The sequence below is a fragment of the Oryzias latipes genome, chromosome 1 (genome assembly GCF_053564925.1).
Source record: "Oryzias latipes strain Hd-rR chromosome 1, Olatipes_Hd-rR_3.1".
Classification (NCBI taxonomy): Eukaryota; Metazoa; Chordata; class Actinopteri; order Beloniformes; family Adrianichthyidae; genus Oryzias; species Oryzias latipes.
Genome location: NC_136237.1, coordinates 8233609 through 8249329, shown reverse-complemented (window position 1 = coordinate 8249329; position 15721 = coordinate 8233609). Strand labels below are relative to the sequence as shown.

The following is a 15721-nucleotide window of genomic DNA, read 5'->3' as shown; positions in this document are numbered from 1 at the left end:
GGATTCATCAGAATGGAGCAGGGAGTTCGCAGCTTCTACGTCCCACCTACCAGCTTTTTCAAACCTCATCTGCTCCTGATTCACCACGATTTGGATCGAGAAAGACTTTATAAAATAAATATAATTTTGTATTTGTGTGTCCTCCGTCATGAGATAAATGTTAAAAACGCAAAATTCATTGGGTGGGTCTTTAAATTATTACCTCTTTGAATTAAAGTAAGGGCTAAAAAAAATAACGACTTGATGTTTTTAGCGATCCTTAAAGCAAAAATAAAGGTTACAAAGAAGTTGTCTACAAGTATGTTTACACAATTTCTAAAAAAAATTTAAAAAAAAAAGAAGAATGTTAAGAAAGTGTTCTTCTTACAACCTAAATAATTTAGTCACGTGTCCAGCAGCTCATATTAAAAAAGCTAAACAGCATTAATTAAATGTCAAGAGGTGGAAAGGTGAGTGACTTCCACACCTGAATAACGTGATGATGCGGTTACTGTGGTAACGGAGGACCACGCAACAAGTGCGTGGAAACACACGCTTGTCAAGCTCATCTGGAAACATCAGGCCACCAAAACAAACCATTTGAAACGGAACCTAATCCAAGAAAAACGCGTTAAAATCGAGACATCTAACTGCAGTTTAATTTAAAGCTAAAGTTTTTATTTGGTAAATAGATTAATTTAAAATAAAAGACTGGCACGTTTCACTGCAGAACAATGCATTGATCACAGAAGAAGCGTGGGGTTAACCTGAAATAAGTAAAAAAAAAAAAAAAAAAGTAGAAAAAAGTTCAGATTCAGACACTTTTTGACGATGATCTGCGGGAAAATGAGATTCAACGCAAAAGGTAAATCATGGAGGGGGGGGGGCAAGCGCATCAATCCAGCAACTTGACCCCAAAAATCTGCTGATTCGGCTCAAACCGAAGCCTTTAAAAGCCGCTTAAACCGGGGAAGACCTGCAAGAAAGAGCGCGCGGACGGAGCAGCGCACGGTAAACAAAGGCCCGATTCTGAATTCAAACTCCATTTTGAACAATGCGCCTTGCTTTATGCATTGAGCTAAAGAAAAACATAAAGCCCGGGTTGACGTGTGCGAGCCCGCTCGGTTCGGCGGTGTGAGGGGGGCGAACGTTACCTGGGGTGCTCCCGAGCGTGCTGTGGCTCCGAAAGCTGCTCTCCGTACAGTAGCTGGCATCCTCATTATCCGGGAGGTCCTCCAGATAGTCGGAGTCGTCTCCCAAGGCCTCGTCGTCTTCCAGATCCGACGACGGGTTGTCGTTCAGCTCGTCCTCGTCGGAGCGGTAGCTGATGTTGTCCTCCTCCTCGTCGCTGTTGTCGTCGTAGACCACCTTCGTCTGCGGCTGCCTCACTCCTCCTCTCCCGCCGCGGCCGCTCCTCGACCCCCTGCCTCTGCCTCTGCTCCCTCTGCCCCGCGATGCCGCTGCAGCCGCCGTGGAGGCTCCAAGTTTCCGCCGGCCCCGCGACGAATGAAAGTTTTCTCGGCCGGAGAATTCGGTGTCCATCTCCGCAGGACCGATGCTGCAAACACCGCCGCTAGTTCCTCCCCGGCCGCGACCCCTTCCTCTGCCCCGTCCCCGCCCGCGCATCCCCCTAGTCCTGCCGCCCCGGCAGCCCCGGAGCGGCGCGGGTGAACCTTCCCGCATCACGGCAGGTTGTTTGGGCGGCCTTCCTCTTCTCCCTCTCATAGCAAGAGCAACGCTCTTATACTCCGCTGCAATCTCGCTGCTCAAGTGAGCCACGTTTGCCGTTTTAAAACAAGGATCAAATGACCACGAAACGGGCGACACTCCCCGGCCGGTCCCTGTCAAGCCCCGGCCTCAATTTTTCAGCGCAAAGCTCAAACTGAATGGCCGGCGTCCCGCTTTGGGTCGCTAGCAGACGCCATTTTTCTGCTCGACTCTCCCTCCGTTGAAAACACAGCAGGCCTCAGATGAGTGTCAAGGTAAACTGGGGAAGCGCCGTCTCAAACGGAAGTCGTGTTTTTCTCTCTTCAAAATAAAGCGTAAAAATATGAAGAAAAAAGGACAAATTGATCAAGCGAATAACTTACACTGCACACGTTTTTGACAATGTATCAATTTTTTACATGGAAAAAAAGCTAAAATATTTAGTTTTAACTGCTTAATATGAACTTCCGGGGGGGAAAGTCATCTCTAGCTTGACACGAATCCTCTGGATCCATTTTGGTCACGTGACCCCCGTTCTACAAGAAATGCCGTAGTCTTATAGTCAATAAATAAGTTATCAAAACAAAGTGTTAAGTGGTGTTTCTTTACGGGTATGTGTTTATAAATACTGGCCGATTTTCTGAATCTTAGCTCCTGTCGTGGCTTATTATGCAGCCACGAAGAAGCCACCAACCATGATAGACGGAAATTCCATTATCAACGTTGGTGACACCACTTGCTGCTACCACTACAACTATTACTGCACTACTACTATGTTGATATTTTTTAGCAACCATCAAGCCCCACTTGTCTCCAGTTCATTCAGGATGTGCGCACTAGCTGGCACATAAACCTGTGCCTTGTGCATAAAAGATCCGCTTTATTGCACACAATTTTTTATAATTGACCAATGATTTGACAGCACACCTGGTGAAACGTAAAATAATGCACCAAAATAGATTATCCATGTGGTTAGACCGCTGTCAATCAAACTTTGAATCCGCAGTTCTCATGCAAGAAAACCATTAAACAGCCTTAAGTGCTCTGTCAAAACTTGCGATTAAAAACAGTCTCCAAAAATTGAACCAAAGTCTACAAAGGGCGAAAAATACTACGTTGTCGGCAGGATTCGAACCTGCGCGGGGAGACCCCAATGGATTTCTAGTCCATCGCCTTAACCACTCGGCCACGACAACTGATGTCTACTTGCTGTCACAAGTTTTTTAAGAATTCAAATTAAGCCTGTATCTTGGGTCCATATTTGTAGGTAGGTGTACGTTGCGAAAGCGCATTAATTACACCCAAACGAACATTACAGATATATTGCTGTAATGCTGAAGTCAGGGTCCGAATGTTGCTCAATAATCTTTGACCTTATGCTTGACAGATCCAGTTTTGCCAACAAAATGAAATCCAAAGTTTTCTATAATTATAAGATCATTCAATTTTTAAACTAAATTAATATATTTAAGGCTCAAACTTTTCCCCCAAAAGGTTCCAATTTTTACAATTAAAGTTAGTGTCATATCCAAACAATTCTCGAATGTGTATTGATGAGGTACTGTATTGGTTAGTATCCACTAAGGTGTAACGATTAATCAATTTTAGTAATATACAATAATATATAATATAGTAGTATAACCGTTATAGTGCATCACAGCAGACAACAAATACGTGATGCAGCAAAAAATGATCACTCCAATGTTCAGAAATACTTTGAATTTAGCATACGTGTGACCACAGTGTGCTAGAATGTTCCCCTTGGATTATTTGAATGTGGAAAAACAACAGTGGACTGAACTTTAGGAAATTAAAATGTGAATGGATTCGACATTCTTGTTTACTTGTGATGGGGCGGTCGACCTCTGATTGAAATATCACAGGTTCGATTCCCACCTTACCCGCCCATGTGTTGAAGTGTCCTTCAGCAAGACACTGAACCCCACCTTGCCTCTGTTGGAAGATTGGCGCCAGTGTTCGGCAGCATGGGACCCTGACTGTAAAGGCCTTTGGGCCTTCGAAGGTTAAAAAAAAGCGCTACTATATAAGTATACGCCATTTACCATCTGACCTGAATCCAAGGCACACCTGACATCATTAACCAGTTTTACACAAGGCTGTCTCAGTACTGCGGTTCATTCTAAAGCCAGATCATCTCACAAATGTTTTGCAAGAGAAACTCATTAAGCTAAATAAAAACAAGTTTTTCTAAAACCTTGCTTAATAATTGTTTTTTTTTAATAACTACAGGTCTGTAGGGTCCAAAATGAATCATTAGACCCTTAGTTTGTGCTATGTAGATACATGGGTCCAACCTTTCTGAACCTTCCAGTTCCTAAAACCTTCTGCAAGCCTCTTTTGGATCAACCATATTTTCCCTGAAGATCCTTAGAGATTTTTTATCATTCCTAGCTTTTGCCTGTTAATAGACATACAGCAACAAGATTTCAATGCATACAACGTGCATGGATGATTTGTTAACTTGTAATAAACAAGACACCACACAAATGAAATTTTATCTCACTACTTTTTTTTTATCTAAAACATAATTTACAATAAAAAGTCAACTAGCAGATTTACAAGTGGTTTCGACGCTTAAAAACAGATTTGTGGTCAGAATTTTACAATTCTCTTCACTCTCACTTTGACAGCCTGTGAGTTAAGTGTGAACTAAACATTCAAACAATATTTAACCGAAGGCCACTTTTTACAGGTCTGCGAAATCTTCCTCGGACACCAATACAATTCCCAAAGTTTTTTTGTCATATAGTGAGTCAAATGGCCAACAGCTGTGCCAATAGGCCCGTCCAGACAGCTACAGCCTTGAATCCATTTAATGTCAAACACTGGAGTTCGTTAAAACATTTCTTTGCATCATTTCTAAAATATCTCAATGATCTCGATTGAGTATTGTCCGACGTCTTGCTTCCTCTTCATTTTTTGTAGCTCCTGAAGACTGCCCTCAATCTTTCCGAGTTCAGAAAACAGCTTCACCTGTGGAGAGAGGGACCGCTCGGTCAATTTTAGGCAGACAATAGTGACAGGCTGACAGAAGGGGGTGTTTGTTACCTGAGACTGAACAAAACCGTGGAGGTTCAGCAGAAAGCCTTTGGCTTCTGGAGTCATCACCAGCACTGTAAAATGTGCATCCAGCATCATGCAAATCCAGTCCAGGATCTGTACCCAAACCCAACGAGTTCAACATTTCAAACAGGTGTGCGGATGTGCTTTCCACGTTCAATGAGATACGAACCTGATGAAGACTTGGTGCCCTTTCGCTGTGCGCCTGTGGAAAAGTATCTTGGGAATAACGCAGGTAGAGGAACTGTAGGTACCGAAGGAAGAGCTGGTGGGATGGAAACCAAAAGGTAAAAGGTAAAAAACATTGAAACAGTTTTGCGCCAAAAAAACGGAGCGCAGGGTGCTTCATCGACGTGCAAACATCATTTGCTTACAAGGACGTGTTGGGAGTTGAGATCCTTCAGATGGGGGAGGAGGAAAGTGTCACTGTATGCCGTCTGCAGGATCCCATTCCTATGTAGTCTTTTGTCAAGATCTTTCACTTCACAAATGAATTTATAGCCATGTCAGTTTGAGCTAGTCAGTGACATTTCTACAAGGTCTGTATAGACTTTTAACGTCAAAATTCAGTCATCGTGACGATAGGCTGGAAGGATACAACAGAGCTGCCTTGTGGGATCCGACTGGACAAACCAGTCGACTTGTGGCTTTCTCGCTGCCTTCTCTCGTCTGTTGGTCGTTGGCGGTGTCTGAATGGGCCTCTACCCTGGAGGGTGGGCTAAAACCATTTTGCAGGTCACCCTGGCAATGCTGGCTTGTTATCAAAGTCTCCATGAGAGAGACGCTTTCTGGCTCCAAACACATCTTCTCTGCATCTACATCGGGTAAACTGAAAGAAACGAACGAGGAAGACGCAGAAACTGAAAATCTAATTCGCTTTCAGCAATTCAAATGCAAAAGCATGGATAACATTAAAAAGGGCCTGTCATGCAAAATACAGATGTGACTTAGGAATAGCAGAGTTGCTACCATTCTGTGGTCGACGGCAAAACAGCACAAATCAGGGCATGATCATGCAGATTTATGCCTCGTTTTTGTTTTTTTACCAGATGAATGCTTTGAGGCAGGTGCAGGTGAGCACTTCTGGGATGTCGGGGAAAAGCAGCAAGCACATTTGACACAAGAAGTAATCTTTCCTCTCCAGGGCCAGGGGCAGAAGATCTGGACACACACTGGTGGGCAAAAAATGATGGCAGGTAAGATCAACATAAAAACACTTGATCTGATCCGAACTGGAATGTGACAATCATGCAAACATCTCAGTAGGGGTCGGATTATACAAATTTGCTTCTTCACAGTTTTTTTTCAAGTAATAAATCAAACTCTACCTACAAGAATCTCCACGTATGATTATGAGACAATTATTTTCTTCTTACATTTACGTTCGTTTTTCTTTGCTTTAGTTTTTTTTTTTTTTAAATCAATGGATTTCATTATTTCTGTAATGAGTTTGATACATGTGCGATTTTGTTGGATTGTGTGCAGTCAATGCTTGAAATAAAACATGAATCAAAATTGAATCAAAACACTGTACTAAGGACAACTGTTTAGATGGAGTGTCACTCAGTAAAGTCCTGTAAATATCCGTTATATCTTGTTGTTGCTCCAGGTAACAACGACCTTCTGCAGACTGTGCTGCAACAAAAGCATGCGTCCCAAAGACTCTTCCTAGAAGATTAATAGTAACAAAAATACACTTTAATCAAGAACGAAACGGAGCCAGCTTGACATCCAAAGAAATGGATAAAAATAGTACACCAATAGAAAAGGCTTGTCTACTAACTTGGTTTCAGAAAATGAAATTATTCTCAAGTAGAATCAACCTGGTCCTTAAACCGGCCTGACTGATGACCAAAGTGAATAGTTTGGAACAACAATTTCTCATTTGAAGGACTTATCGTCTTCACTGACCTGTGGCAGAGGAACTGGCTGTGCACCAGATGCACAAACGAGCTGTGTGCGTAGAAATGTGGGTCGGCTTGGCTCCGGCACACCAGGATGGACGCGAGCTTTCCCAGCTGGAGATCCTGGATGTCCTGCCTGGACAGGAGTTCCGCCACCTCCTTCTGGACCTCCTCAGCTGGCGCCGTCTGCATTTGGAGCCACAAAGATTCAGCACTTTTAGGATTCGTTGCTAGTTACAAGTAAATTTGAGATTTCTTTTTTTCACCTTGACGAGTTCTAGCACTTGCTCAGCGGTTAGGGAAAGGGATGCCTGCGTTTTACGAGTTGATCTCTACACAGAAAAAGAGATGACAAAATTAACACAAGAGTACAAAAACACAACTTTCTTTCAAACACTCAATTTTTCTTTAAGAAATTACATGGTTTCAGTTTAAAAAGCAGTGGATTTGAATCTTAGAAGAAGCCTTCAAAATAAAATAATCACACAAAAAACAGGCTGTGGCAACATTCTCTGTGACTTTTTCCAACATTTCCCATCAAATATTACAGATGGATGAGATACAAACCCAGAATTTTACCACAAAGTTCTACTAATGATCACAGGGATCTACACCATCAGCCCATGTTAAAGGGTCACAGGGATCCATCAGCTCAGTCTTTCATAACAATGATCCAACACACCGTCTTCCTGGTCTCCCCCGTTTTAGAGAGCGGAGCTTTCTCTTCATGGAGGATTTTATTCCAAGACGGCACATAAGTCGGACATTTGGACTCTGTGGAAGTTAGACAAACACCGTCAATGGAGACAAGTAAAAACGAAGGCTACTATCAACAGTGACATTAGAGTATCAAGTACTTTTTCTTTGCCATTTGGTCTGATGTCCTAAGTACCGGTATGCCGTTTGACAGAGCAGGGAGCTAAATTCAGATCAACCAAGTTGTCCAAAGCCTCTGCAGAACTCATGTCACACCCAGTGCTCATCATCCAGACTCTCAGGGTGCACAAAAACATTGGCATCAGACTTTGAAGTCCATGCAAATATTCCATAGAAACGGGAAAACACTGGGATGAGGGAATCCCATTTGTGGTGTTTGCCGACTCGGTACAGGAGTCGCTCGGTTCAAGCCCACAGAATTATTTTTCAGACACACTCTGCGAGGTCCCCCCCCAGGCTTCAGTGGAAAAACATGCTCTGGAGGACAGGTGGAAAGGTGTGTGCGTCTTTGTCCGTGAGTTTCGAGACTGTTTACGCTAGCTAAAGAGTGCTTTGCCAGCTCGCAAAACAAGGTGCAAACTAAGCAGGACTCTGTTGTTGTGAAGCGCCAGTTCCAGCCTGTAAGTCCCCACCTGTGTGTTATGCGCTGGGCTCTGTTAGAAAAGTACAATCTGCATTAATGGCACCTGTTTGAACTGGTTATCTAGTTAAACCAACACCAAAGAGCTGTGTAAGGACACCAGAAACCAAATTGTTGACCGGCACCAGGCTGGGAAGACTGGCTCTGCAATAAGTAAGCAGCTTTTGTACTATTATGTCGGAGCAGGCACGTCGTAACCAATGATTCAGGAGTCCTTCCTAGCTGTTCAACTGAAGCTTTATTAACACTCTCCTAGCTTATTACACGCAGCTCACTCTCAGTCCGTCCTTCGATATCGTCCCCCTGGATGTCCACACCCATCCCATTAGTTCCTACACAAATGCCCTCATTACAGCTTTGTGTGAAGAAATCAACTGTGGGAGCAATTATTAGGAAATGGAAGACATACAAGACCACTGAGAATCTCCCTCCATCTGGGGCTCACCGCAAAATCTCACCCCGTGGGGTCAAAATGATCACAAGAGCAGTGAGCAAACATCCAAGAACCACACGGTGAATGTCTGCAGTGAATGAAGGCTACCATCAGTAACACACTACGCCGCCAGGGACTTACACCCTGCAGTGCCAGTGGTGTCCCCCTGCTAAAGCCAGTACATGTTCAGGCCCGTCTAGAGAGCATTTAGATGATCCAGAAGAGATTGGAAGAATGCACTATGGTCAGATGAAACCAAATTGGTAAGAACTCTACTTATCGTGTTTGAAAGAGAAAGAATGCCGAGTTGTATCCAAAAACCACCATAGCTACTGTAAAGCATGGGGGTGGAAACATCATGGTTTGGGGCTGTTTTTCAGCAAAGGGACGACTGATCCGTGTAAAAAAAAAGACATGAATGGGGCCATCTATCATCAGACTTTGAGTAAAAACAAGGGCATTGAAGATGAAACAACAGCATGACAACAATACCAAGCACACTGAGCACACTGCCCAGGTAATGAAGGAGGGGCTTTGTAAGAACCATTTCAAGGTCCTGGAGTGGCCTAGTACAGAGTTGAAAGTACATGTCGCCCAGTGACAGCCCGAAATCATCACTGCTCTAGAGGAGATCTGCATGGAGGAATGGGCCAAAACACCAGCAACAGTTTGTGAAAACCTTGTGAAGACTGACAGAAAACATTTAACTGCTGTCATTGCCAACAAAGGGTATATAACAAAATGTTAAGTTCAACTATTGTTATTGATCAAATACTTATTTCCACCATAATCTACTACTTTTTCCACGTATATTCACGTTTGACCAACTTTCATCCGTGCAATATGCACCAAGTGTCGGTAGTGGCACGGCCTTCAGAAGACACAGTATAACATACGTTGACATGAACTAACCTTCAGGCCTGGCTTGCCTTAGTTTTCCCAGAGCAGAGGCGAGAGAGGATTTGTGGCATGTGAATGGGATAACCGAGAGCCTTTTCCCGTGTGGAATGAAGAACTTGTTTGAATAGTTCCACAGCTGTCAGAGGAACATGAGCAGCAGAAGATCAGAGACCCCAGAAGCCGGTGTGTTTCACGAAACAGAGAATAGTGTCAACTGCTTTTGAGTTGTGAGGAGAGAAAGCAATCCCTCCCACAGTGGAGAGCAGACACAATGATCTACCAAAGTCATACAGTCCTCCACCAGCACCAAGCAGCTGTGAGGACAGGGAAACCTGGCCTGTGGGTCTCAACCTCTGAGGGCAGCAGTCCAACACAGCACACATTTCTGCTGATATTTAGGATACACGTGAGCTGCTAATGGTTCCATTCATAATTAGAATACAAAGAAAGACAATAACTAAATATGGAGACTCCTACCTGTCCGTAAATTTTACCCCCCATTTCTTTTCCAGCTTGAAGGGTCTGAAAATTGATATTCCAGATGCAGAGAAAGTCTAAAATCAAAAGTGAGACACAGATCATTTTAACCTGATGCCAAAATAAACCCCTGCATGACGAGGATTCAGCAGCGGAAGGTTCCAAACGTAAACCTGCGTCTGTTTACACCTAGAAATACACAAACTTATTACCGGCTCCAGCAGAAGGGTGGTGCGCCCCCACGGCAGCAATGTGGGAATCGTCCAGGAAAAGGGCGGATGCCGCTTTCAGCCGACCCTCGCCGACGGGAAGACTCATCACTCGGTTCCGTGGCAGTGGGAGAGCCCGGGGCCCCTCATCGAGCACCGGGCTCCGCACAGAGACAAGGCTTCGGTACACAAAGCCGTTGGGGTCTGAGACAGAAAATAAATCATGAAAGATAAAACCACATCTGCCAAAAAGTGAAAATACTAGACTTCTAATAGCCAACATTGATCTACATGGTCTACTGTGAAAGGTAAACATAAACTACATGCAGAACCTAAAGTTTTGATTGGTGCCCTAAAGGAATGGTAAACATGGTGGACATGGTTGGGGATAGGCGGGAAGATTCAAGATATTTAGTCTCATTATAAAAAAATAATGATTTTTGCATAATGATAAAAAAACAAACAAATAAATAGGCTATAAGGACAAAGTTGCTGATAATTGACATGTTTGGGGTTTGTGGATGGCTGTGGGTTTTGCGCTGCAGGAGACGCTATGGCTTTAACAGCTCTGGGGAAGAAGCTGTTCCTCAGTTTGCTTGTTTTTGCACCCAATGCTCCTGAACCTTCTTCCTGATGGTAACAGGATATAAAAAAAGTGCATTGCCCGGGTGCGAATGGCCAGAAGACTGATGTTAAACCATCAACCCAAAATGTGGATTCCAATGATCGCTCCTTTATGACCTGTTCTGAATGTTTTTTTAAAGCATCGCGTAAAGCGCTTGTAATTGTCTTTTGGACACTAAAATAAACTTGCCTGGCCCCATGCGTCTACCGTGCAAACCTCATGGGTAAAACACTCACATAAACAAAGCAGACTGATGTGGTCGTCTTTGTAGGAGGCGGAGACGCTGAGCGGGAGAAGGCCGGCCTCCTCTCTCTCCAGGTGGTACTTTTGGAGGGAATGGGGGTTCAGCCTCTGCAGGTAGAAGAAGTTCTCTCCCCCCTGTGTGAGGACAAGAACTGATCTTTCTGGACACATCTGAAGGCGATTTACTTGCAGGTTTGTCGGTGTCTGAAGGGAAACATGCTTACCAGTTCAGTGGTGAAGAGGACAAACTGCTGTGTCTGCACAGCGATGGCGGCGCTCCACCTGTTCACACAGCATGAAGACGTCATAAGGTCAGACCTCAGTTAGGTGAAAAATGTTGCTCTGTAAGCCCTGGAAAGTTTCGTTTTTATTTTTCCACAATGTGTCACAACAACAAATCACCTCACAGTACAAACGTGGAAGAAAATGGACAAAAAAAAGAATAAGAAAAAATGGACACCAGGGGTTCAAACATTTTTGCCAAGCATAAAAGCAAGAAAATTAAAATAGATATAATGATAGAATAAGAATTTAATGGTAATATTAGTGGAAAGTGTTAGTCAATAAACTCAGATGCGTATCCATATAGGCGTCACAAACAGGGAGAGATAACAGACACAGCAATCAGTGGCTTCAGCCACAGCAACATTATATACCATAAGTTGCCAATAATTGCAATTTCAGTTTCCTTTCAAATATCTATATTGTAGCAAACTGTTTGATATTATTGTTTAAATTATTCCAAATTTGTTGACTTCTAGTGCAGACAGAAAAGCTGGTACATTATAACTTCCTATTTTTTCCCTTTTAGCCTATGCTTTCCCCTGGTATCGAGGTGATGAGAGGCTGAAAAAAGTGGTTTGAGGTCACAAACAACCGTTTAATTTGTTAACAACACTGTACAAAGTTCCTTCAGGTTACCCAGAAGGACTTAAACTAGAACTAAAGTTTAGCACCATATTTGTTTACGGGCTACTTAAGACGGAGTTTTAGGGCCACCAAAAAAAGTAGTACAGACATTTAAAGTCAGCATACAGAGCAGCAAGTGAACGCCGCGCAGCAGCAAAGCGGACCGACTAGTTGAACAGTTAAACTGAATGTTTATTGATAACGTTTCAAATGTTTGGAAGCTCAGTTGTTTGATTTAGGATATATTAATGTTTTATTTATTGATGGGTGGCTTTCAGGATCTCTGCAGTCCGTTGATGAAGACCCTGCAGATGTCCACTTCAATTCTTTCTTCCTCAACCAAAGACAACATCTCTACGTCTGTGTGACGCTTCCAACTGAGGAGGAGCATTTTTTCGGTATTTTCAACGTTCTAATGCTAATATAACAGACTATTTTCATTTATCTTTGTTGTTTTATGTTGAAACGAGACTTTTCATCTGCAGGATGCGTATGTAACACTGTTTCCTTCCACTTTGGTGTTTTTTCTACACATGACAGATTCATGACGTAAGTTGACAAATGGACTTGGGTATTTGAATGAAATGGGAGAATAAAGTTGGGTTCCTCTACACCCAAACGTGTCTCTGAGATCCTTACTTTACATATGAAACCCCGCTTTACCGACACCAGACCCCAGAAAGATGGATCCACTGACAACACAGTTCAGAATTTCTTTGTTTTTGAAACCTATCCGGAAATAAATCTTCACAAAAATGCCCCACATCTTTCATCTTCAAAGCGAGGCTCTGATAAACAGAAAACTTTGGTGTTTTTTTCTCGAAAAATTTACGACTTTAAAGTCGAACTTTAAACAGCTTTTGTTTATAAATTGGCACTTAAACGCCGTCATAGCAAGTAACTCACATTTTTATTAGAAAATATTAAAACTGAACATTTGTTTGCCTTGGCTTAAGACGCATTCAAAACTAAAAGCATGCTTATCGGTTTTTGTTTGGGGTTTTCTAACATTTATCATTTGCTTGTAAACTCAAGTATAAGCTTTGTTTTGTTTTGTTTTTTACTACACAAGTTGGGCTCCTTTCCCTAAATGCCCTTTGACCCTACAGAGCTAAGCATCTCTCTGCTGCCACTATGATACCGATTCATGTTAGGATTCAACCCCAAATAGATCACCGATGAATATCCTTACCATTTAAGCACAATGAAAAAAAAACAATTAGGAAAAGGGACGTCACCCTGGAGAAGATTTCACTCTTCCCAAAAACTGTTAAAAAGGTTTAGTTTCATGTTAATGAAGTCACAATCTGCTAAAAAAAAAAAAAAAGTAAGGGATACTTGGATATTTGTTTATGAAATCCAGGTTTTTCTCATAAATTAATTATAACAACTCAAAGATTTGAACGTTTTAAAGTACATTTCTCGCTCACTCCTTTGTTAAATGCGTACCTTTCATCCTAAAGGATCATGAAACGTACATCTTTGTGTCTGATCCCCACGTCTGACTAAAGCAAGAGTCCGTGAAGGTGCAGGAAGCTTTAACACGCACATTCATCGCACAATCGTTCCCACCCAGATGCTCACCTTAAATCTGGTAAACCTGCCTCGATTTGACTGAAAAGTTGTCCAAATCTGGAGGTTATCTGTTTCTTAATCATCCACGTTTCATTGTTTTTGTAAACAGAAAACTTTGGTCCACCAAACATGTAACTGGGCTAATTTCTTCTCCATACATTTTCATAACACTTTCTTCGATGTCTCGTTGCCTCAGAAAAAATAACTTGGATTTTTCTTAAATTATGACTTCTACCTGAATAACCTTACTGTCTTTGCAAATTTAATCTTTAAGATTCAGCCATCCATTATTTTATACATGTTTTTTAACCCACATTCGTAATTTTCTCACCACGATTAGCAAATGCTTTGCAAATGTATTATTAAACAGATTTTTGTTTTTGGTTTGTCAGAAATGTCCTTCTTGCGTCCTGCATTTGTAAAAAAAAAACAAAAAAAAAGTATGGATACCAACCTGACTGCTTCATCTTCAGCCAAGACATCCTCTATTGGCTGCTGGGGATCACTGAGCAGATGCTCCAACTGCCTGACGGCTCCTCTCCGAAACAGGACGACGGGCTGCTCACCGCCAGCACAGTGCACCTTCCAAATATCTGCCTTCACCTGAGGGAGGAGGGACAACAAGTCGGCCAATGTGGCTGGAATCGCTGTTTAACACTTACAAGGGTTCCCTGTTCGAGTCACAAGGAAGACCTTCAGCTTTTTTTTAGCGAACGCCTAATTTATATCAGGCGTTGGGGTCAGTTTATCCAGAACAGGAAGGATATTGAACCTATAGGCAGTTTGTACAGATCACCAGAGAAGGAAAACCTCTACACAACAAACAGATGAAAAATATTCAGACTTACGGTAGCTTTAAAGGTCTTGTCTAATAAGACGTCTCCTTCCTTCCAAATCCTAATTACCTGAGGGGGAAAAAAAGAAAGAAAAAAAAAAACAAAGATTGTGATGATTTACTTTGGATATGTTGCTGGGACTTAGTGTGGGGAGCCAACCATACTTGAGAGCAAAAAGATATTTAAGTGGTCCGACAATATAATAATCATCAAAAAAGCTGACAGAAATACCTTGTTGTCAGACACAGCTACATATTCGTTGGCTTGTGAGTTGAAAACGGCTGAGCAGGTCAGAGTTTGTCCTTGTTTTACTGTCCAGCTGCCCAGCGGTTTCTGGTCTGACACCTGTCGGAACAAGACAAGACCCAAGACAGTTTAATTACAGCAGCAGGAGAAAATATCAGTGTGAAAACACGCCCTGGAACAGGCAAGTGTACACACGTGAGCAAAGCGTTTAGGGGAAACATACACAGCAGCATTAGACCTCGTGACCCCCACTGGTTGTGTGTGGCTGATGTTAGGTTAGCTAAGCATCGACCACATTGGGGTGAAAGTACATACTGTTCCATGGTCGATACCAAACACAGACGTAAACTGCGTTTTAAAACTGCAGGATGCGCCTCTTTGTGAAATGGTCTCTACGTCGTAGGATAAAGCCAGGAGGAGGGATGCTAACAAAAACGGTTGCAGCTAGCCGCTAGGAAAAGCAGAGCGAGGGTTACCTTGTACAGAGTCACCGTTCGGTTGGAGTCCGTAACAATCACATGGTCGCTGTCTCGCTCCTCTTCGATTCCATCAATACCAGAAGTAGAGTTATTTTGATCGGGGGTTAATCCGCACAACGTGTATCCCTCACACAGGGCTGCCATGATAGGCAAGAAGAAGGTGGAGACAACGTGATCTCGCGATAGTAAAAATTTTAACGGGAACGTCTGTATTTTTATTTCTTCAAAAAAAAAAACTTTATTAAAAACACGTACAACAGTTAAGAGAAAACACTACATATTTTTCCTTTTTTTTTCTTTTCTTCTGCTCGTATACATTGGACGTCTGTTGTGTGCGTCTGTAATTGTGTTGTGCTCAAATATTGTTAATTAAAGAATTGGAAAAAAAGAGAAGACTGTAACACAAGCTGATTTACAGCTCAGAGGTTGAAATTATCTTTATGAAAATAAATTATATGAAAAGCTTTTTTTCTTCAAATATACAGTCTCTTTAGAAAACGAAATGTTCTTGTAGCCTTCATTTTTTTTGTATTTGTTCAATAGTTTTGTAATATGATGGAATACACTAAAGCATCAGTTTGTGAATTGGACCGTTAACATTTATGGATGTGGAATTTTCCAAATATAATAAACAGTTGAACAATAAAAATGAAATTTTTTGATAAACCATTTAGCTCCAATTATAACACGACATTAAATATATTAATCATCAGGGGGGGGCGGGGGACAGCTGTTTGACCACCGGGGGACAGTCTACCAGC

At 42.3% G+C, this 15721-nt stretch overlaps 2 protein-coding genes and 1 non-coding gene across 5 annotated transcripts in view; all 3 read right to left on the bottom strand.

The window, feature by feature from the left end:
* Window positions 1-1968, bottom strand: part of LOC101168342 (nucleosome-remodeling factor subunit BPTF) — a 48186-nt gene extending 46218 nt beyond the window's left edge. For all 3 annotated transcript variants that reach the window (XM_023960379.2, XM_023960380.2, XM_078956545.1), the window contains exon 1: window positions 1134-1968. In XM_023960379.2, coding sequence (XP_023816147.1) covers window positions 1134-1704 — 571 coding nt within the window. In that variant the 5' untranslated portion in view covers window positions 1705-1968. The remainder of the gene's footprint in view (window positions 1-1133) is intronic.
* An 832-nt stretch (window positions 1969-2800) lies between these two features.
* On the bottom strand, window positions 2801-2882 carry trnas-aga (transfer RNA serine (anticodon AGA)). Its single transcript has one exon. It is a non-coding gene; the product is annotated as a tRNA-Ser (tRNA).
* Window positions 2883-4199: 1317 nt separating this feature from the next.
* On the bottom strand, window positions 4200-15147 carry nol11 (nucleolar protein 11). Its single transcript, XM_004066259.5, has 18 exons — window positions 14958-15147; window positions 14467-14580; window positions 14248-14304; window positions 13854-14002; window positions 11140-11197; window positions 10909-11050; window positions 10051-10251; window positions 9839-9915; window positions 9374-9497; window positions 7354-7445; window positions 6938-7003; window positions 6679-6857; window positions 5814-5939; window positions 5366-5596; window positions 5142-5220; window positions 4940-5032; window positions 4756-4863; window positions 4200-4680 (listed from the first exon to the last, which is right to left on the bottom strand). Exons 1-18 carry the CDS (start codon window positions 15102-15104, stop codon window positions 4567-4569), a joined length of 2157 nt encoding a protein of 718 aa, XP_004066307.2. The 5' UTR covers window positions 15105-15147; the 3' UTR covers window positions 4200-4566.
* Window positions 15148-15721: the final 574 nt, after the last annotated feature.

Bases quoted from the DNA above. Each gene is read 5' to 3' on its own strand.
- nol11 (XM_004066259.5), bottom strand. From the start codon at position 15,104: ATGGCAGCCCTGTGTGAGGGATACACGTTGTGCGGATTAACCCCCGAT. The intron at 5,221-5,365 runs GTATCCTTCCAG...AAGACTACATAG, and splicing joins TCCCACAAGGCAGCTCTGTT to GAATGGGATCCTGCAGACGG. The intron at 5,033-5,141 runs GTAAGCAAATGA...CCATCCCACCAG, and splicing joins TCAACTCCCAACACGTCCTT to CTCTTCCTTCGGTACCTACA.